The 21,306-nt window shown below is 43.7% G+C and overlaps 8 protein-coding genes across 8 annotated transcripts; 6 read left to right on the top strand and 2 right to left on the bottom strand.

Moving 5' to 3' along the window:
* The first annotated feature begins 543 nt into the window (after positions 1 to 543).
* LOC128306543 (protein maelstrom homolog) lies at positions 544 to 1,458 on the top strand. Its single transcript, XM_053044081.1, has one exon. The coding sequence runs from the start codon at positions 544 to 546 to the stop codon at positions 1,456 to 1,458; it is 915 nt and encodes a 304-aa protein (XP_052900041.1).
* Positions 1,459 to 2,183: 725 nt separating this feature from the next.
* On the bottom strand, positions 2,184 to 4,420 carry LOC128307209 (protein maelstrom homolog). Its single transcript, XM_053044956.1, has 3 exons — positions 4,301 to 4,420; positions 4,024 to 4,228; positions 2,184 to 3,949 (listed from the first exon to the last, which is right to left on the bottom strand). The coding sequence occupies exons 1-3, from the start codon at positions 4,418 to 4,420 to the stop codon at positions 2,757 to 2,759; spliced, it is 1,518 nt and encodes a 505-aa protein (XP_052900916.1). The 3' UTR covers positions 2,184 to 2,756.
* A 991-nt stretch (positions 4,421 to 5,411) lies between these two features.
* On the top strand, positions 5,412 to 7,696 carry LOC128307138 (protein maelstrom homolog). The gene is made up of 3 exons (XM_053044870.1): positions 5,412 to 5,588; positions 5,661 to 5,865; positions 5,940 to 7,696. The coding sequence occupies exons 1-3, from the start codon at positions 5,469 to 5,471 to the stop codon at positions 7,121 to 7,123; spliced, it is 1,509 nt and encodes a 502-aa protein (XP_052900830.1). The 5' UTR covers positions 5,412 to 5,468; the 3' UTR covers positions 7,124 to 7,696.
* A 534-nt stretch (positions 7,697 to 8,230) lies between these two features.
* On the bottom strand, positions 8,231 to 9,963 carry LOC128307188 (protein maelstrom homolog). Its single transcript, XM_053044926.1, has 3 exons — positions 9,749 to 9,963; positions 9,473 to 9,674; positions 8,231 to 9,390 (listed from the first exon to the last, which is right to left on the bottom strand). Exons 1-3 carry the CDS (start codon positions 9,866 to 9,868, stop codon positions 8,591 to 8,593), a joined length of 1,122 nt encoding a protein of 373 aa, XP_052900886.1. The 5' UTR covers positions 9,869 to 9,963; the 3' UTR covers positions 8,231 to 8,590.
* A 446-nt stretch (positions 9,964 to 10,409) lies between these two features.
* LOC128307163 (protein maelstrom homolog) lies at positions 10,410 to 11,955 on the top strand. The gene is made up of 2 exons (XM_053044899.1): positions 10,410 to 10,613; positions 10,680 to 11,955. The coding sequence occupies exons 1-2, from the start codon at positions 10,448 to 10,450 to the stop codon at positions 11,756 to 11,758; spliced, it is 1,245 nt and encodes a 414-aa protein (XP_052900859.1). The 5' UTR covers positions 10,410 to 10,447; the 3' UTR covers positions 11,759 to 11,955.
* A 337-nt stretch (positions 11,956 to 12,292) lies between these two features.
* Positions 12,293 to 16,344, top strand: LOC128306380 (uncharacterized). Its single transcript, XM_053043876.1, has 3 exons — positions 12,293 to 13,095; positions 13,771 to 14,027; positions 14,098 to 16,344. The coding sequence occupies exons 1-3, from the start codon at positions 12,573 to 12,575 to the stop codon at positions 15,922 to 15,924; spliced, it is 2,607 nt and encodes an 868-aa protein (XP_052899836.1). The 5' UTR covers positions 12,293 to 12,572; the 3' UTR covers positions 15,925 to 16,344.
* LOC128306381 (uncharacterized) lies at positions 12,323 to 13,645 on the top strand. The gene is made up of 2 exons (XM_053043877.1): positions 12,323 to 12,399; positions 13,163 to 13,645. The coding sequence occupies exon 2, from the start codon at positions 13,164 to 13,166 to the stop codon at positions 13,560 to 13,562; it is 399 nt and encodes a 132-aa protein (XP_052899837.1). The 5' UTR covers positions 12,323 to 12,399; position 13,163; the 3' UTR covers positions 13,563 to 13,645.
* A 2,583-nt stretch (positions 16,345 to 18,927) lies between the features above and the next one.
* On the top strand, positions 18,928 to 19,686 carry LOC128306541 (uncharacterized). The gene is made up of 2 exons (XM_053044078.1): positions 18,928 to 19,158; positions 19,231 to 19,686. The coding sequence occupies exons 1-2, from the start codon at positions 18,928 to 18,930 to the stop codon at positions 19,684 to 19,686; spliced, it is 687 nt and encodes a 228-aa protein (XP_052900038.1).
* Positions 19,687 to 21,306: the final 1,620 nt, after the last annotated feature.

Here is a 21,306-nt window from a genome sequence, read left to right as displayed (position 1 = left end):
GAATCCACCAAATATACCGCAACAAAACTGAAAATGCCGAAACGGAATGGATTCATGTGCTTTGCACATGAGTTCGAAAAAACCGAAAAGGCGAAAGGACGCAGATTTCGGTGTTTTAAAGAAATTATACCTATTGCTGGCAGAATATGGGAGGTAAAATAAACCACCGAATACATTTCCCTAACGGTTGCAGGTTTTCATAACTAACACAACCCTTTTCTTTGTAGGGTATGGGACCCAGACAACGCGAACCATACATTAGAATGGCTGAACAAAGACCGAATGAAGCACGAACAGCGAAGGTGCACGAGGCTAGTTCATCGCACAGGATAGTCGCGGTAGAACCAATTGACGAACGCATCATAAAATCGAAGCATATAACAATATCAATACAAAACCGGCTAGACCAAGTAGTGTTGGGAGAAGAAGGTAGGATAATTGAAATTTGTTTCCCGTGGTTGACAGAAAGCTTTCCCAGTGCTTGGCATCTAATATGGCCATCTCTTTGTAGGACTCGATAAGGAAGAGTTTTATGCTATCTCAATGAAATACTTTTGCCGCCGGTTTGATGGTGGTTACGTTCCGGCAGAGCTTGGTGTGGCAAAATTCAGCATTGAAGATGGTGTAAAGGACCAGCTGCACATGCATATCAATCCCGTCAGCATTCCGATCGGTATGCAATACGAGGCACAGCAGCATGCCAATACCCACGGGTTGCCGCTCCCGCCACACGCGTTGGGTGGAACAAACATGAACGAAATAGCGCAGAAGTTGCTTACCTTCCTGGATGTGAAAAAGGAAATTCCTCTGCTGTTCACCGATGCGAAGAACATACCGCAGGTGGAACAAATGCTCGGCGAAATTTTGGGGTATCATATCAATGGGAAGACGTTGTACATTGGCTCCATGGCTGAGTTGTTGTTTCAGCTAAAACAAGCTGCGGAATATCACATGATGAGTTTGAAGGTCTTTCCCTCAGTCACAAAAGCGCAGCAGTTCTTAGATGACACTACTTTAATCTTGACGACGGGCATTAGCTGTGAATATCATGAGTCTCTCGAGTTTGTAGCGGAGTGTGCATTGTCCGAATGTTTGTGTTGGTCGTACACAGCTACGCTGAGTTGCTGCCTGGAAATGATTGTCGAGCCACTCCCAGGCAAGCATTACCCGTACCATTTGGACCCCAAGCGGCTTTATATGCTACGTCAGAAGTTTGCTATAATGGATCTGCAGCAGATACAATCGCGGAAGAAGGAGTCTGACCATAGCAAACCGGCAAACAAGCGCCCGCAGATCAGCAATAGCAATATATATTATCAGCGCGTCGATCAGCTGACGCCGCAATCTTTGGAGGAACGGACGGACTTCCGATGTTCGATCGAGCCCGAAATGGGGTACATCGATTTACGTGTGGGAGACACCGGTCGTCGTACGTTTGACCGACACCATACCCATTAACCATACGAAAAGTACGGACGACGTGGACGGAAAAGCTCATTTATGTGCTTCCATTTTAGTCATTTAATTACTTTTCGCGCCTTGCATAACTTATTTTAGTACGTACTGAACCGTTGACGCTACTTATTGTATTTTATTTACAGCAGAGTTGATCTGTAATATAATTGTTTGTGCCAAATAAACGCGAAACCTCGCCGTGGTAACTTTGGACTGAAAGAGATAGTATTTAATCATTCCAATTGACAAACAGATTATATGAATATTATAATAAAGAGCGATGACAAAATTATCCTCATCGAGGATTTCTTGCATCTTTGGCGCCTTCATTAGTAGTCGGGACGGACTCATTTTTACGTTCCAAGGCTCACATAACAGTTCCGGCAGGGAGCAAACGTACGCTGTTTTACCCTCGGGATGATTTTCCAGAATTTTACTACGCATTCGCTTCCGTAAATAGCAGCCGATCCTTCTCTTGCGCTGCAATAAACTTCAGTATTTTCTACGTTATTTCATTGTAATCCTTTATTCCCAGCGCTTCCGTTGGTATCGGCTATTCATGTGTTCGTTTCGAATGTAGTATAGCCCCGTGTTCATCGCAGAGATTGATTGCACCGGTATTTATTTATTTATTTTACTGGTACACCGGTAAAACGTTTGATATAAGAAGTAGAACCATAACGTTACAAAAAACACATAACGTTACGATACAAAACCAGATCCAACCCATCAATATCGAGAAACAGAACGTATTTAAGTCATACACTAACGAAAACCCTGACCCTGACCTGTATGTACAAACGAATATTACGATGAGGAAAGTCGGATATCACCTACGAGGAAAGAAACTATACAACATTGCATTTAGTTTTGCTTTATTATCAAACGTATAATTTGTGGTTCAAACACATACGAAAAATTGAAACGAACTACGTAACTCTCGCGGTTAACATCATTCATAGATGTTGCTGGCTGCTTCTTTTAACATTAGTCTACCAGCTGCAGTAACTACTATTTAACGCCACCATAATAGTAGGTATTTAAGTCGCGGCTCTAAAAGACTTAAAGCCACAAAGATAAGACAGTCACATTCTATCAGTCATAAGAAATGATAGAATTGGAATATAAAAGATAATAGAAGATTCAATAGTTTAAACGATGCCTAGCTCAGTTCCAGCGCGTTTTGGATTGTGGTTGGTTTGGTTTGGTTGGTTTTGCTGGCAAACTAAACATACCGCGACCCCGGCCTGTCATTGGTGCAACTTAGATTATACTTCAACATTTGAACCAACACCATCTTCCTATGGCTTGTCCGACGGTGCATCATTAGGTAGAACTACCTCTTGTACATTATTCATCAATGTTATAACACACTTGAGTAATTCTGACTTGGCATCGGTACATATGTCTCTCAGCTTCTTCTCGTGGTCATATCTTGTCGATGGATTCAACCATACCCACTGAGCCCTTGCAGACGTAGATTGGGTTTCTGCCGAATTGCATATTTTTTCAATCTGTTTACGGGTGTCTTCCAGAATTTTAGCAAATGAGCGATTATACACCTCCGGGCTCACCATCAAATAGGAATCGGGTTTAGCTGTCGTAAGCACAGCATTAGATAGAACTTCTTGTACATTTTTCATCAAAATTGTAACACACTTGACAAATTCTAACTTGGCATCGGTGCATATGTCTACCAGCTTCTTCTGCTTCACCACTAACTTCGGATCGCTAGATGGATTCGTCGATGAGGATGGTTCTTCTGCCTGATTCAATGATTTTTCACCCGGGTTCGGCAGGATTGCTGACTTAGCGTCAGTACTTGAGCACCCTGGGATATGCTTGCCGGGAATACAGTCTATGCCCATTTCAAGGCAGCAATACTTAGATATGGTGTATGCCCAACGAGTCGCCTGCGACAAGGCACAGTGCTGCAAATTATATTCGCCCTCGTGGTAATCGCAGCTAATGCCTTTTGTGAAGACAAAGCAATCCATCTGCAGTATATACTGTGCCATTTCGGCAGATGGGAAGGTTAATTTAGTCATAAAGCGCCGCTCTGCAGCTTGTTTCAGGTTAAAAAACAGCTCCGGCAGTGGACACACGTACAGCTGCTCGTCCTTGATGTGGCCCTTTAATATACCGCGCAGCATGCTTTCTACACTTGGCAACGAATTCTCATCCGTGTATAACTGCAGAATGTTGTCTTTTGCTGCCAAAAAGCTAAGCAAGACTTCTGAGACTTCATCATTGCTGCTTGTTCCCCATGCGTTTGGTGGTATTGGGAGCTTGTGCGTCTTCTCTGTGTGGCAATGAACCGAGTATGCTGCGCCGAGTGGAATTTCCCCGGGATTTATATAAAGATGCTTCCTGTCCTTTACACCATCCTGCAGACTATATTTCACCATGCCCAGCTCAGCCGGAAGGTAGACGCCTTTAAGGGTACATCCAAAATACGTCATTGAAATGATGTAAAACTCTTCCTTTTCAAGGGCTGGCAATGAAATGATAGGTTACGATTAGCACGTAAGCCGTTGATGAAATTCGCATTCATTGTAATCGATTTACCTTTCACGGCCTCAGATCTCTTCACCCGTTCGGCGATGAGATGCTTTTTCCGCTCGGTCATAGCTTCCTTTTCGTGTAATTTTTCGTCGATCAAAGACATTGGAATTCCCAAACTGTTTAGGGGACCCCCACCGCCTGAGTTTGATTTACCGTTCGCTGCCTGTGCCTGCTGAACGTAAGGCTCTCGTTGCACACCGTCCATTTTCTATAACGAGAAGTTACGTGTAAGCTAAAATGCCATCTGCTTAACTAGAATTATATTTCTGATTTGATTTACCTCCCATTCTACGAGCGCTAGCGGCGAAACTTCATCCAGCGTACTAAATATTCGCCCTTTGTTCTCTTCACGCAATTTGTACTGGATCATAAAATGATAAAATGCGTTTGTTTTCGGCATTTCTAGAGTTTTTTTTTAAATTACGGCACAAAGTTTTGTCAAACACCTTACGAATTTATACTAACACATTTAAATTAAAAACCTCAATAATTTTATCCATCTACAACTAATTCACGAAACATGGCGATGGAAGTATTCCTGGAAAACGATTGTGGATCAGTTTGGAAAACGTCAAATTTGACAAGCCAAATGCGTTGGTCAGCCGTATTACAGGAAGTTCCCAAGATACGCTGCTATAAAGGACAGCTATAAACCGGGAAAAAACTTCGTATTTCGAATTTCGCAATGAATTGAAATTCGAATTAGGAAATACACAAATAACACCCCAATTCACCAACGGGAATCTACACAGAGCAACTGTACAAATCATAGAAAGTTAGGACATATGGCCCTAGTAGCCGTTCCATAAATCACTGGGAACAATCAGTGGTAACAATCCACAACCACGGAGTAGCTACGGAAGGCACAGGAAGCTGGATTCCTAAGTGGTACCGGGGCAATACCTCGTCTAAGAAGAAGAAGAAGAAGAAGAAGAAGAAAATTCGAATTACAGGCAGTCCCCGAGATACGCGGATCCTCTTATACGCGGATTCGGAGATACGCTGTTTTTTTTTTAATTTGACAGATGAGCTAGTTTATAGCACAAAATCTAAGCAAAAAGATGAAAATTGGTCGAAAATAACGTTTTTTGTCACATGAAACATTTCTTTCTAACTTATTCTAATGTATTCTTACTTAAAATCGCCTGATTCGGTGAAAAAATTAAGTTCAGAGAAGGAAGTCGACTCTGTTACTTTGAAGTATAAACGAAATTGCGCCAGGATTCGACTTACGCGGATATTTCCCGGATTATAGCGGCCCGCTATATTAGCGTATCTCGGGTACTGACTGTATATCGAACCCTGCAAATTTTTATAGCACTCATTGCATTGTCAAGTGAAACTGTCAACACGGCAATGTCGCATTTGTATCCAACGGTATAGTAGCATTATTTCACCAAGTGTTTTTCGATCGTGTGTGTCATGTCTGTAAACCAAAATCACTAAAAATGCCGAAGAAAAGTGCATTCTATTACTTCATGATCGAGTTTAAAAAACGGGAAAATGGAAAAGGATTGAAATTCCCTAATATGGTCGCAGTGGCACATCATGCGGGTAAAGAATGGGAGGTAAATCAAACCAGCTGTACAATTCCAGTTACGCAGAGCTTCGCAAGACAATAATATTCATGTTCATTTTAGAAAATGGACGGTGTGCAACGAGAGCCTTACGTTCAGCAGGCACAGGCAGCGAACGGTATATCAAACTCAGGCGGTGGGGGTCCCCTAAACAGTTTGGGAATTCCAATGTCTTTGATCGACGAAAAATTACACGAAAAGGAAGCTATGACCGAGCGGAAAAAGCATCTCATCGCCGAACGGGTGAAGAGATCTGAGGCCGTGAAAGGTAAATCGATTGCAACGAATGCAAATTTCATCAACGGCTTACGTGCTAATCGTAACCTATCATTTCATTGCCAGCCCTTGAAAAGGAAGAGTTTTACATCATTTCAATGACGTATTTTGGATGTACCCTTAAAGGCGTCTACCTTCCGGCTGAGCTGGGCATGGTGAAATATAGTCTGCAGGATGGTGTAAAGGACAGGAAGCATCTTTATATAAATCCCGGGGAAATTCCACTCGGCGCAGCATACTCGGTTCATTGCCACACAGAGAAGACGCACAAGCTCCCAATACCATCAAACGCATGGGGAACAAGCAGCAATGATGAAGTCTCAGAAGTCTTGCTTAGCTTTTTGGCAGCAAAAGACAACATTCTGCAGTTATACACGGATGAGAATTCGTTGCCAAGTGTAGAAAGCATGCTGCGCGGTATATTAAAGGGCCACATCAAGGACGAGCAGCTGTACGTGTGTCCACTGCCGGAGCTGTTTTTTAACCTGAAACAAGCTGCAGAGCTGCGTTTTATGACTAAATCAACCTTCCCATCTGCCCTAACGGCACAGTATATACTGCAGATGGATTGCTTTGTCTTTACAAAAGGCATTAGCTGCGATTACCACGAGGGCGAATATAATTTGCAGCACTGTGCCTTGTCGCAGGCAACTCGTTGGGCATACACCATATCTAAGTATTGCTGCCTTGAAATGGGCATAGACTGTATTCCCGGCAAGCATATCCCAGGGTGCTCAAGTACTGACGCTAAGTCAGCAATCCTGCCGAACCCGGGTGAAAAATCATTGAATCAGGCAGAAGAACCATCCTCATCGACGAATCCATCTAGGGATCCGAAGTTAGTGGCGAAGCAGAAGAAGCTGGAAGACATATGCATCGATGCAAAGTTAGAATTTGTCAAGTGTGTTACAACTTTGATGAATAATGTACAAGAAGTTCTATCTAATGCGACAGCTAAAACCGATTCCTATTTTATGGTGAGCCCGGAGAAGTATAATCGCTCATTTGCTCAAATTCTGGAAGACACCCGTAAACAGATTGAAAGAATATGCAATTCGGCAGAAACCCAATCTACGTCTGCAAGGGCTCAGTGGGTATGGTTGAATCCATCGACAAGATATGACCACGAGAAGAAGCTGAGAGACATATGTACCGATGCCAAGTCAGAATTACTCAAGTGTGTTATAACATTGATGAATAATGTACAAGAGGTAGTTCTACCTAATGATGCACCGTCGGACAAGCCATAGGAAGATGGTGTTGGTTCAAATGTTGAAGTATAATCTAAGTTGCACCAATGACAGGCCGGGGTCGCGGTATGTTTAGTTTGCCAGCAAAACCAACCAAACCAAACCAACCACAATCCAAAACGCGCTGGAACTGAGCTAGGCATCGTTTAAACTATTGAATCTTCTATTATCTTTTATATTCCAATTCTATCATTTCTTATGACTGATAGAATGTGACTGTCTTATCTTTGTGGCTTTAAGTCTTTTAGAGCCGCGACTTAAATACCTACTATTATGGTGGCGTTAAATAGTAGTTACTGCAGCTGGTAGACTAATGTTAAAAGAAGCAGCCAGCAACATCTATGAATGATGTTAACCGCGAGAGTTACGTAGTTCGTTTCAATTTTTCGTATGTGTTTGAACCACAAATTATACGTTTGATAATAAAGCAAAACTAAATGCAATGTTGTATAGTTTCTTTCCTCGTAGGTGATATCCGACTTTCCTCATCGTAATATTCGTTTGTACATACAGGTCAGGGTCAGGGTTTTCGTTAGTGTATGACTTAAATACGTTCTGTTTCTCGATATTGATGGGTTGGATCTGGTTTTGTATCGTAACGTTATGTGTTTTTTGTAACGTTATGGTTCTACTTCTTATATCAAACGTTTTACCGGTGTACCAGTAAAATAAATAAATAAATACCGGTGCAATCAATCTCTGCGATGAACACGGGGCTATACTACATTCGAAACGAACACATGAATAGCCGATACCAACGGAAGCGCTGGGAATAAAGGATTACAATGAAATAACGTAGAAAATACTGAAGTTTATTGCAGCGCAAGAGAAGGATCGGCTGCTATTTACGGAAGCGAATGCGTAGTAAAATTCTGGAAAATCATCCCGAGGGTAAAACAGCGTACGTTTGCTCCCTGCCGGAACTGTTATGTGAGCCTTGGAACGTAAAAATGAGTCCGTCCCGACTACTAATGAAGGCGCCAAAGATGCAAGAAATCCTCGATGAGGATAATTTTGTCATCGCTCTTTATTATAATATTCATATAATCTGTTTGTCAATTGGAATGATTAAATACTATCTCTTTCAGTCCAAAGTTACCACGGCGAGGTTTCGCGTTTATTTGGCACAAACAATTATATTACAGATCAACTCTGCTGTAAATAAAATACAATAAGTAGCGTCAACGGTTCAGTACGTACTAAAATAAGTTATGCAAGGCGCGAAAAGTAATTAAATGACTAAAATGGAAGCACATAAATGAGCTTTTCCGTCCACGTCGTCCGTACTTTTCGTATGGTTAATGGGTATGGTGTCGGCCAAACGTACGACGACCGGTGTCTCCCACACGTAAATCCATGTACGACATTTCGGGCTCGATCGGACATCGGAAGTGCGTCCGTTCCTCCAAAGATTGCGGCGTCAGCTGATCGACGCGTTGGGTCGCAGCTTCCTGATAATATATATTGCTATTGCTGATTGCTGATCCGCGGGCGCTTGTTTGCCGGTTCGCTATAGTCAGATTCCTTCTTCCGCGATTGTATCTGCTGCTCATCCATTACAGCTAACTCATGTCGCAACATATCAAGCCGCATCCGCTCCAAATGGTACGGGTAATGCTTGCCTGGGAGTGGCTCGACAATCATTTCCAGGCAGCAACTCAGCGTAGCTGTGTACGACCAACACAAACATTCGGACAATGCACACTCCGCTACAAACTCGAGAGACTCATGATATTCACAGCTAATGCCCGTCGTGGAGATTAAAGTAGTGTCATCTAAGAACTGCTGCGCTTTTGTGACTGAGGGAAAGACCTTCAAACTCATCATGTGATATTCCGCAGCTTGTTTTAGCTGAAACAACAACTCAGCCATGGAGCCAATATACAACGTCTTCCCATTGATATGATACCCCAAAATTTCGCCGAGCATTTGTTCCACCTGCGGTATGTTCTTCGCATCGGTGAACAGCGGTGGAATTTCCTGTTTCACATCCAGGAAGGTAAGCAACTTCTGCGCTATTTCATCCATGTTTGTTTCACCCAACGCGTGTGGCGGGAGCAGCAACCCGTGGGTATTGGCATGCTGCTGTGCCTCGTATGCCATACCTATCGGAATGCTGACGGGATTGATATGCATGTGCAGCTGGTCCTTTACACCATCTTCAATGCTGAATTTTGCCACACCAAGCTCTGCCGGAACGTAACCACCATCAAACCGGCGGCAAAAGTATTTCATTGAGATAGCATAAAACTCTTCCTTATCGAGTCCTACAAAGAGATGGCCATATTAGATGCCAAGCACTGGGAAAGCTTTCTGTCAACCACGGGAAACAAATTTCAATTACCCTACCTTCTTCTCCCAACGCTGCTTGGTCTAGCCGGTTTTGTATTGATGTTATTATATGCTTCGATTTTATGATGCGTTCGTCAATTGGTTCTTCCGTGACTATCCTGTGCGATGAACTAGCCTCGTGCACCTTCGCTGTTCGTGCTTCATTCGGTCTTTGTTCAGCCATTCTAATGTATGGTTCGCGTTGTCTGGGTCCCATACCCTACAAAGAAAAGGGTTGTGTTAGTTATGAAAACCTGCAACCGTTAGGGAAATGTATTCGGTGGTTTATTTTACCTCCCATATTCTGCCAGCAATAGGTATAATTTCTTTAAAACACCGAAATCTGCGCCCTCTCGCCTTTTCGGTTTTTTCGAACTCATGTGCAAAGCACATGAATCCATTCCGTTTCGGCATTTTCAGTTTTGCTGCGGTATATTTGGTGGATTCACAAATTCAGTTTCAGTAGCAGTTTCAAGGCGCGAACTCTCCACAATTTGCGCGAAACTAGGTTTTTGTTGTGCACTAGATGGCCGTACGATCTCAGCTGCAGATTTTGGTTGAAAATGAGTAAACGAAACCACAAAACATGCCTACTTTGATTTTGCCAATTCGGTGGTATGATGATATGCAGGGGTTGAATGTATCTCGAATTTCCGCGTATGGCTGTTTTCACTGCTCCGTCGCCGACGATTTTGCCATTGCTAAAAATCCCTCACCATGCCACCATTTCATATTTACATAGTTTAATTCTTCTCTCTGCACTTAACTTATTCAGCAAAGCAGGCAATATTGGGAAAGAATACAAAATATACATACCACAAAATTTCGTTTTCCTGAATTTCGTTAAACGAAGCAGTCAACCCCTGCATATTTTTATACACCTCAGTTTGCTTGTCAAACACGTAGCGTTCTTGTTGTTATCCCGATTGCTCTTGCCGGCTAACCTGAAGTGTTTTTCTGTAGAACATTAGCAGCTTTTTAATATTAGAAAAAATGGACAAGAAACCGACGACGCACTTGGAAAGGAAATTAAAGCAATTTAAATCAAAAACGCGAAACAACCTTGTTGAACAGCATCTACAAAAGGTACGGTTAAGGGAACAACTTGCAGAACTGAAGAACAATTTGATTACCAAAGCCTGCGCTAAGATTAAAGACGGTAAGACAATCTAAAAATGTTACCAGATGATTCTGAACCTAAAATAATGTGTCTATATCTTTGCAGATCTCAAGAAGGAAGATTTTTACATAATTTCGATGGCATACTTTTGCCGTACGATTGACAGTGATTATTTACCGGCCGAGCTAGGTGTAATAAAATACAGTCTGCAAGGCGGTGTTCAGAAGCAACTTCACATGCATATCAATCCTGGAAAAATTCCGACTGGTTTAGCCTATCAGGCGCAGAGTCATTCGAAAAATAGCCATGAACTGCCGATCCCTCCAAACGCGTTGGGCTTGACAGATTATGATGAAATAGCGAAGAGGTTAGTTAACTTCTTGAAAATGGAAAAGAACACTCCATTGCTGCTATTCACGGAAAGGCAGGAGGTGCCAATGGTGGAAAATATGCTTAAAGCCATATTGGGGAATCTTACCGCAGAGGGAATGCTATACGTATGCTCCCTCCCGGAACTGTTCCATCAGCTGCAACTTGCCGTGGAAGCTTATGATAAAGACGAGGAGATTCCATCATCCGCACATAAGGCGCAACAAATGCTGGATGTGGATTGTTTCAGCTACACAACGGGCATCAGCTGCGATTATCACGAATCAAATGAGTTGTTGATACACTGTGCGTTGTCCCAATGCATACGCTGGTCATACACCATTTCCAAAACGTGCTGTAAGTCTCTAGGCATCGATTTAATTGCTGGTAAGCATATGCCTTCAATGGTGGTTATGACACAACCGTCAACAAGTAAGGTGGAAGAAGACGACGATGCGGATAGTTACGATGATTTGTCCTTTGATCGACTGTCGATCGCATCGTATGCTACGGATTATACTGACATGCTGCCGGCGGATGTTGAAACATATGACGGCCCGGTTTGTAGCAATGACGAAAGCGTCCTCAGATCGAATGGCTTACTGGAGCTACTTGGACAAGGAAACATAGAGCCGCAAAAGGAAACAGTCAGTGTCGAAAAGAAAAACAATGCCGAAACAGGAAACGACAAGGAATCGTTGGATTCTGGTAATAATTTAGATGAATCCAAAAAGGAAATTTTCGTTTTGACCCCGTACGGCCGTTACTTATTGTATGGAAATTCGAATGATTCATACGATGGTAAACCATGGTAATTTCCATGGTCTCCAAAGTATGATAAATAGTTTCGCTTTTTGCTATCTCCTAACTATCTGTTATGAGTTTAAGCTTTACCATAATTTTGCTTCTAAAATAAGCATTTCAGTATTGGCCCAAGCACTACTAACAGCCGATTAAGCAATCACTAATGTTTAACGTTTAGTGTGATGAGCTCAAATTCAAAATGAAAATAACTACAATTTATTTTACAACAATAAAAAGCTAAATTTATTATAAAAAGGAGAATTGTCTATTATCCGCGTTATTCAATTATCATGCAACCGACTAGTTCCGATAAGTACGGATAATCGGCGCTCCACTGTAAATTTTTATCAACAAAAAACAGATGCGGGCTATTCGCTAATCCGGGTTAAACACGGATAATCGGAGTTTCGGTTTGTATAAACAATCATTCTTTCTAAATTATATTCACCTTGATTTTGTACAGCTTGGGCTTTGTTGAAGCACACGTTCACTTTTCGTATAAATATAAACAAATGCTACCAAACCGTACTGCTTCGAAACGTCAAATTGGTACAGCCGCTTCACGTGGTACTGGAACTTGATTAAACGATTCGGTCCTGTAAACCATTCGCGGATTTCGCGACTAAAAACAATAATCCATCGGCATTCATAGGTGAGTATGGCGCAATGAGCTGGATTGGTGTACAGACGACATACGCACGGCACACCCTGGATACGGCACCATCGTTAGAGAACCCAATGAACCATCGTGCTAAACAACACAAGAAAGGAGCATTCGAGAAGAAATCAGACAATTGAGACAAATACAAAAAATCAGTCACAGCGATGCAAAAAATCGAAAGTGTGACAAAGTTTGAGCGGCAGAATCATGCAGAACCAAATACGGAGCAGGGGAAGAATCTTGAAGACCCAAAGAAAAAGGAGCGGTATAATCATGTAGATCCAAAGAAGGTGAACGCTGCGCCCAAAAACCGTGAGCCCAAAATACCCGTCCCGACCAACTATCGCAACGCGTCCAAGTATGTGCGGCTTGCTGTAGTGGAAAAGCGTAACATCCAGCCGCTGATTGAGCAGGACAAACATTTCCGTCTGGGCCGAACGTTGGTAGGCCGGGCGCTCAGCAATATGCCGATAATTGATGCAATCTACAAGCAGCTAGATCTCGCCACGGTAGAACCGCGGTTGAATGAGTGGCTGGCGAAAGTTTTGATTTCTGAGCTGCTGTTCGGCAGTGGCAAATTGCTCGGTAACTCATTGCCGGTAGAATGTGTAAAGCGGTACGAGACACAGTTGCGCACGCTGTTGAAGGATATAGAGGCAAAGCAATCGGCTGCGGGACTCGTGAAAGGTAGGCAGGGAAGCTCTCTCATCCGTGGGTTAAGAATTTGTTTCCACCTTTCTTTTCTTCCGTGCAGGATGGGTCGTCGAAAGAAGGCCGCTAACCATCCGTTCGACAACCATCGGCCTGGTCGGGTTACGGGTGAGACGGTACCTAGCGAGCCCGGGTCGGTGGCCGTTAGTGCGCAGGAGGAGGAAGACCCATACACGATACCGTTTCATTCGCGACAGGCCGCATTTGCCATCCTGTGGCTGCTCGTCTACAGCTTTGCTATGTTTACGTTGCCGTTCGGTGCGTTCTACGGCACGAGGCACGTGCTGGCGGAACACTTTCAAATCGTGGGTTTCCACAACACGTGCGGGTCGGTGCTAGCCGCAGTAATGACGGTCAATGTCATTATCATGCTTTACGCATTCCGAGGCTTTCGTGAGGTAGAGGAGGAAGATCGTGAGCGATCGAGACGAAAATCTAGCTAAAACACAAAAAAAACCCCAAGCATTGTCCACACCGCTAGTATTATAGGAAAATAAACATCTCTTTGCAGGAGTATTTGTAACTAATTTTCCCGTCAAATCTATTTACCATTTCTTTCATTTATAATTTATGTAGCATTTTCAAGAACACCCTTTTTCTTTCGACCGCCAGTTTGAGTATTTTTGTTTTGTTCTTTCCCCTTGCCAACAGAACCGCGTTTCGTACGCCTCAACACGAACCAGCTGAATTTGGAGGGTGCAAAGCGTTTGCTCGCTGAGGAAGAATGGATGCTGGTGGAAGAAAATTTCACCGACTACCGGTCATTTCTGGAGCGCGTCAAACGGCTTGACGATTCGGAGTACATGGTAGATTTTCATTTTCCCGATATGCTGGTGTTCCCGCACAGTGCGAAATCGTTCTGGGCACGGGCACAGCATCTTCAGGACAGGTTTCTACTGCAAAACAAGGCATGTACTACTGCAGGTGTATTTTCCCAGCAACGTTCATCATTTACTGACGTCCATTTTCCCGTTGCAGGCTTGCCTTCTTCCGACGTATCTGCTAAAACCGCCCAAAAAGTCGGTCGTGCTGGATATGTGTTCTGCACCCGGGCTAAAGGCAACGCATCTGGCCTGTTTGATGAAGAACAAGGGTCGGATATACGCGGTCGAGCAAGATGCAAACCGGTACTCGGTGCTGTGCGAGTACGCTGGTCCCTTTGGCATGATAAGAACGATTCATAGCGATTGTCTCGAGGTTACGGATGAACAGGTCCCAGGCGTCGAGTATGTGCTGCTCGATCCGAGCTGTTCCGGTTCCGGGATGCTGCAGCGTCAGCTGGTACCGGAACCAATCGATGAGAAACGGTTGTACAGGTTGGCCGGTTTGCAGTACAAGCTGCTATCGCACGCGATGAATGCGTTCCCGAATGTGCGTCGCATCGTGTACTCGACCTGTTCGGTGCACGCGGAGGAAAACGAAGGTGTGGTGCAAGGTGTGCTACGCCACAATGGTCACTATCGGCTGCTCGACGCGCGGAAGGAACTCGGCAAGGAGTGGCTGAACGTTGGCTCATCGGAATATCCCGGCATCGGTGAACTCTGCCTGTACGCGAAGACGGTGGACGATCTCACGATTGGAATGTTTGTAGCCGTCTTTGAACGATGCCCGGAAGGAGTCGAGAATGAGGTGTATTTGGCGCACGAAAAGCAGAAGCTAAGTTACGAGCTTGTCGCGAAAAAGTTGAGTCGCCAAGGGAAAGAAAAACATTGCACAATGGAAGGAGTGAATCAGCAAGAAGACTTTGTTACGGCAGTGGAACAAAGTGTAAAGGATGAGTTAACCTCCAAGCAGCATACGAAAAAATGTCCCAAGAATAATACAGTTGAAGAACAGAATGATCTGGAAGAAGTTCATGAAAAAGCATCCTCTAAGAAACGAAAGATTAAATCTACGGAGGAAGATACAATTGAGGGACAGAATGATCAAGAAGAAGCAAAAGAAAAATTATCCTCCAAGAAACGAAAGGATAAATCTATTCAGGAAAATACAACTGAGGAACAGAATGGTCAGGAAGAAGTGAAGGAAAAAGCATCCTCTAAGAAACGAAAGGATAAATCTACTGAGGAACAGAATGATCAAGAAGAAGCAAAGGAAAAAGCATCCTCTAAGAAACGAAAGGATAAATCTATTCAGGAAAATACAATTGAGGAACAGAATGGTCAGGAAGAAGTGAAGGAAAAAGCATCCTCTAAGAAACGAAAGGATAAATCTATTCAGGAAAGTACAAGTGAGGAACAGAATGGCCAGGAAGAAGTGAAAGAAAAAGCATCCTCTAAGAAACGAAAGCATAAATCTACTGAGGAAAATACTACTGAGAAACAGAATGATCAAGAAGAAGCAAAGGAAAAAGTATCCTCCAAGAAACGAAAGGATAAATCTATTCAGGAAAATACAACTGAGGAACAGAATGGTCAGGAAGAAGTGAAGGGAAAAGCATCCTCCAAGAAACGAAAGGATAAATCTATTCAGGAAAATACAACTGAGGAACAGAATGGTCAGGAAGAAGTGAAGGAAAAAGCATCCTCTAAGAAACGAAAGCATAAATCTACTGAGGAAAATACTACTGAGAAACAGAATGATCAAGAAGAAGCAAAGGAAAAAGTATCCTCCAAGAAACGAAAGGATAAATCTATTCAGGAAAATACAACTGAGGAACAGAATGGTCAGGAAGAAATGAAGGAAAAAGTATCCTCCAAGAAACGAAAGGATAAATCTATTCAGGAAAATACAACTGAGGAACAGAATGGTCAGGAAGAAGTGAAGGAAAAAGCATCCTCCAGGAAACGTAAGAATAATTTGTAGATCACACATGTTAAACATACGACCCGTCAGACGGATGCGGCCTTTGACGTCCTTTAAGTCGGCGAAGGAATGACAAAAGCTACGCATGTTGTGTGAATGTATAAGAAATCATGTTAAATAAGAAGAAAAAATGGTGGTCCGGTGGTGTACTCGGTAGCGGCGCCTGTCCCACACGACCGGACCAAAACAAAATCCTATCCGGGCCGTTCCCCAGTAGCAGAGAGTTCCGCTACGAATAATAAAATGTAAGAAAACCTGCAATGGCACGCCTGCAGTTAAATGGTACAGATTGGATAAACAATTGTCGACAAAATATTAGCTTTCAAAAAATGTAAGAATAAATAAAAACGGGACAAAAAAAACAGACTTCGTGGAGCGGGAAGTCTGGAATCATTCATGGAACAACACCATTTTAATTACTGTAGCAGAAATGATGTTTTGAAGGATTTTTCATTTGAGTGATGATTTGTTGGTTGGAGAATTATTTTCCGTGGTGTTAGCCAATGTATTAGAAGATCGTTTGTCACGCGCAATGATAACATGCGAAAGCGGAACAGCTATACGCACACTGGAGGGGAATTGATGTCACCTCCTAAAACACATGTCCTCCTAGCATCCGAAATCGAAAATCGGTTCGTTTGAATGGAATTTCGCATCTGCCGACGGGTAGTTTGAGAGTCACGCATGCACAATTTGCACCAATGCTGCGTTTCGTGTAACAGGAGACCATCCAAATCAGGAGGTGATATTTAACCGGATGATCATCGACTACAGGGTGATTGGAAACAAATGTTAGCACGATTTCAAAAATTTGCATTATAATTTTGTGGGGATTTTAAGTGAGACTTTAGCGAAATTGAGTGAAACTAATGGTATTATTTGTTGCATGTTTGTAAACTATCATGCGGTTGTTATTAGCTGCCGGTAAATTGATTAATGAACGCCGGTAATGTATGTGGTTCTATTCGTGTGGTTTTATTTAAATTTTAAGATACTGTTTTGAAAATTGTCTCTACAATGAACGGTCTGAAAAATCGTGCAAAAGAAAATTTGTCATTTTTTAACATATTTTTGTTTTATTTTTATAACTAAACATTAAGTATAAGTAAGAAAGATCACGATCATGTGGGGTCTACATTGTTGAAGATAAAAAATCATCCGCTCTTTAGTGTTGTTATTAGCCAATAAAACTTGTATTCCTTTACTAGTATTATTAAAAACGTAACAAATAAGATAATAAAATAGTTAGCTAATAACGGATTGTAATAACCACCCTGTCATAGTTCTGCCAAAACGGTACTACTCCTGTATGCTATTATCGTGTGCGTGCTTATCAGTACATGGAGAACCTTATGGAACGAATGTGTGTCATCTATCTCACTTGCAATAGCGATCGCTCTCACGGATTTGATGGTATGCAATGCAATAGTGATGAACAAATTTATTCCACGCTGCAGGTGTCACCTCTTGAATAACATGCTCTCCTGGTGCGCGGCAATTGTGCGGTGGTTTCTCGCAGTTGACCAGCTGATTTTGTTACTTTATAAATTTGTCAGCATTTTGTCAACTCTCGTGGCCCTGCACCTATTAATGTGAATTTTGTGAATTAATGTTTGATGCTCCAATTTTAGGTCGGTTGTCCGTGCGTCAAGAAATCCAGGAATTTCTGGACTAATTTTTATTAAACAAACCGAGTTTTCAATGCAACAAAAAAGAGACCATTTTCAGCACGCACGATATCGTCAACAAGACTTGTATGATAGGTTCTTCACTAAACACATCGTTTTTATATCAATGCATACTTGATTTCTTTAAGTTTCTTTTTTCATGTTATTGTTTTAGTTAAAATCGACGATTTCGCGGTAAGGATCTTATTAAATCGTATGCATTTTAGAACAATTTCAGTCTAACAACGTTGCAAATGTTTCCGGGATTACAACAATGTAGTATTCTACACGGAGAGATCATACAGTTTTTCAACAATTTCTCATGGATTTGAATGTATTTCGCTCCAGTTTTCCGAAAATATTAGGTCCATAAGCGGGACCTACAATCCAACTTCGAATAAGTAATAATGAAGAAAGACAGAAATGGTATTCCAAGAACCATGAGGTTGTAATATCAAACAGAAGAGAGAGTTCTAATGATTACGATATGATTTTATGATTAAAAAAAAAAGCCAGAAATGGTAGGGCTCAACATCCTGAGAATGTCGTGCCGATAAAGAAGCAGGAGTTTGAGTATATTGCATACTTCGTTTGCGTAGCCGTGTAACCGGGCCGATATAGCAAGTCAAATAGAAACAAATGTTTTATATAACCAAGGATATATAGAATCCAAGGATATTTTCGATCTATTTTTGTACCTTTTTAATTAGATCTTGTGATATAAATTAACTCTGCTGTTAAATTCAGTGGAGGATCAATCCCCTTGGAGGCCCAGGGCGGAATTATAAATGGGGCCTCTAATTAAAAAAAAAAAGATGAATTTGGGGGGCATTGAGGCCCTTGAAATGAGGCAAAGCTAAAGGCGCAGTAAGAAGGGGTTCCTGAACTCACTTTGAATCATCATCTTTGGAGAGGGGGCCTTACACCTTTTACTATTACACACATTTCTTGGGGTCTCCAAAACGGCGAGAACCTAGGCGACCGCCCTACTCCGCCGCTGTATTTCAGTGGTCCCAAATCTATAGAAGAGTATTCTGGATTCATGATCTGAAACAGGGTTGAGATGGTTAGAGTTATTAAAATGAGATCTGTACGTCAAACCTACACAATCAGGTTGAAGACTTCTACAAGTCTTATCTGGCCTAGTTGAATTACTTGTATTGCAGGAATTAGCAAAAAGTTTTAGCAAAAAAAAGCATGCTCTGGAGGACAAAGGTAATAAACAAATAATCAAGCTACTGCTGCTGGTATGGCAGTATTTTGAAGCACGCTTCAGCACATTCACATCACTTTATAGCAATCTTGCGTACATGTTGCGACAGCGCACTGAACCGTAATGACTTTATTTAATGAGCGACCGATGTTATCCCGCTTCCGGGTGGTGGAGTATTGGAATCGTACAGCGTGCGCTTCATACAGTGCGCGACCAGTTGCATTGCACCTGGCGATGCAGTACACACGGATATTGATGCTGGTGCTGTTGCATCCGGTTTGCTCGATTGTTACACCGTACCAGCACGTTCCGGAGTGTGCCGCCGATGCCGCATTTGTCGTTCCCAACTTTAAGGTAAGGAGCACCCAAAATCATTTTATACATTCCGACCGGTGAGTGTGTCACTGTTACGTGCGCTTGTGTTAGGCAAATTGGTTCAAGGCGGTAGAATATTGTCACTATTTGGGACGGTCGCTGGTGACGATAGCGACGGAGCAGAAGCAGCAAGCGATCGACCGGCTGTTGGACGATGCGGGCCACTATGCACGCGACCAGCCATACTGGTGCGGTGCGAACGATCTGGCGGACGGCGACAACTTCCACTGGCATCTGACGGGCCGTCCCATCGCCATCGGATGGACCAACTGGCGCGACGAGCTGCACCGCCGGGAGCAGGCGGCCGAGATGGATGCGTTCAAGGTCCGGTGCGTTTCGATGTCACGCACTGCCGACGTTGTGGAGGAGCTGCAGCAACGGCAGGAGCTACCACCGTCCGCCTCACCAACACCGGCACCCTTCTCGTGGATCTGGACGGTGGCCAACTGCTGGAAGGAGCAGTACTTTATCTGCGAGCGTACCGGCGGCATATCGGGCTGCCGGTAAACCGAGTGGCCCCGAAGCAGCTGCTGCTGGACCTGGTTGCCAAGATTGGCCTACTTTGGGCCCGCTGCTATAATCTTAATGAATTCATCTAATTAATATACACACGTTTTTGGGGAGTATATTTATACGAATCCCTCCTTCGGGTGTACAGTGGGTGCTTTTGCGTTTGGTACCAATCGGGCGGCTTATTAGGGCACCGCACGCAATCGACTAGTTTGCCATTTCTGCCACTTTTTCTTCTGCTCCTCACATACAGACACACACACACAGCAGAGGGAGAGAGAGAGAGAAAGAAAATCACCATGTCTCTGGTATGCCGTTGTGCCGGTGTAAGCGAGAAGCACTTTGCAAGCCGAAACTGCTGTGCGCTGGTGTGTCGATTTCGGTTCGACGGCATCTCGGTGGGAGAGGGGTACGAAACACATAACGCACCATGAAGAAGAAAACAGAAAAAAAACTACAAGAAAGAACAAGGAACGCTAGTACTTGCACCAGTTCGGACGGCTTGGGTCCTTGGGTGGACCGCGGGTCCACACAGTTGGCATCTAGGTCAAGCCCGGAGGGCGCTTAATTGGTGCGACCTGCTTAAGCATTCGAGGTCTGACCTCGGGCAGGATAACGGCGATCGTACCCGGTGGGTCCCGGGACCCGGTTCGGTGCCCAGCCGAATAAGATACTCGCGCAGCGCAGGTGCGCGACACGCGCCGTCGTGCCAGAGATGCCGGAGGCGGTGGCATTGCCGCGTGTGCCGGAACTGGTGAGTTCCTCAGGTGTTTCGGAGCGGTGGTGTTGCGTTCGCTTGCCAGTTGTTGCCCTGCCGGGGGCGAGTGTAGTGTAGTGGGCGGGTGGTGGGCAGGAAGTGTCCGTGCTAGAGGGGGGATATAATAGTGTGTGTGGGGGACAGACATCATGATCTACTACCATGACAGCAGTTCCTCTTCGAGCGCGGAAGATGCGTCATCCATAGTGCGGAGGGCGCGCAAAACACCCAGAACTCGACACCGCACGCCGGATCCGAACGTCCGGGTGCTGGATGGGGGCAGTAGATCGGTAATAGAGCTGAAGAAACCTGCAGGTGATCCGGTACACCTGAAGGTGCAGCTGTTGACTGCGAGCGATCGGCAGGTGGAGGTAGCGGTAAGTAGTAGGATACTAAGATAGAGGAGGGGGGTCTTGACACTTTTTCTTTATCGGCACAACAACCTCAGGAGGTCTTCTAGAGGCCTTCTGAGACTTTATTTACCCGTATAAGCAACCCAAGAGGGTGATGTCACACCAGCAATAATAACTACAGGTGTGCGATTGGGTGACGAATCGTGATGACACAAACACGCGTGGGTGATGCGTCAAACAGATAGCTGCGCGGGAAGGAGATAGTTATAGTAGTGGGAATTCATACAGCGAAGCAGATAAACGGACAGGCGCAGGATGTGCACTTCCGGTTGGTTCGTCTGAATGTGGAGTCACCTTGTCAATAACTGGCCCGCCTACTTTTCTACCCATACATCATCGTGCAGAATACACACACACACTCATATAAAAGATCCTTTCGTTGTCGCATTTTATAACAATCATCATTAAAATAGAGGAAGAGTGATGTCAAACAATGACGACGGCTCC

Source organism: Anopheles moucheti, chromosome X (assembly GCF_943734755.1).
Source record: "Anopheles moucheti chromosome X, idAnoMoucSN_F20_07, whole genome shotgun sequence".
NCBI classification, from domain to species: domain Eukaryota; kingdom Metazoa; phylum Arthropoda; class Insecta; order Diptera; family Culicidae; genus Anopheles; species Anopheles moucheti.
The sequence above is the reverse complement of the archived record's forward strand: the minus strand, read 5'-3'. Positions and strand labels throughout refer to the sequence as shown.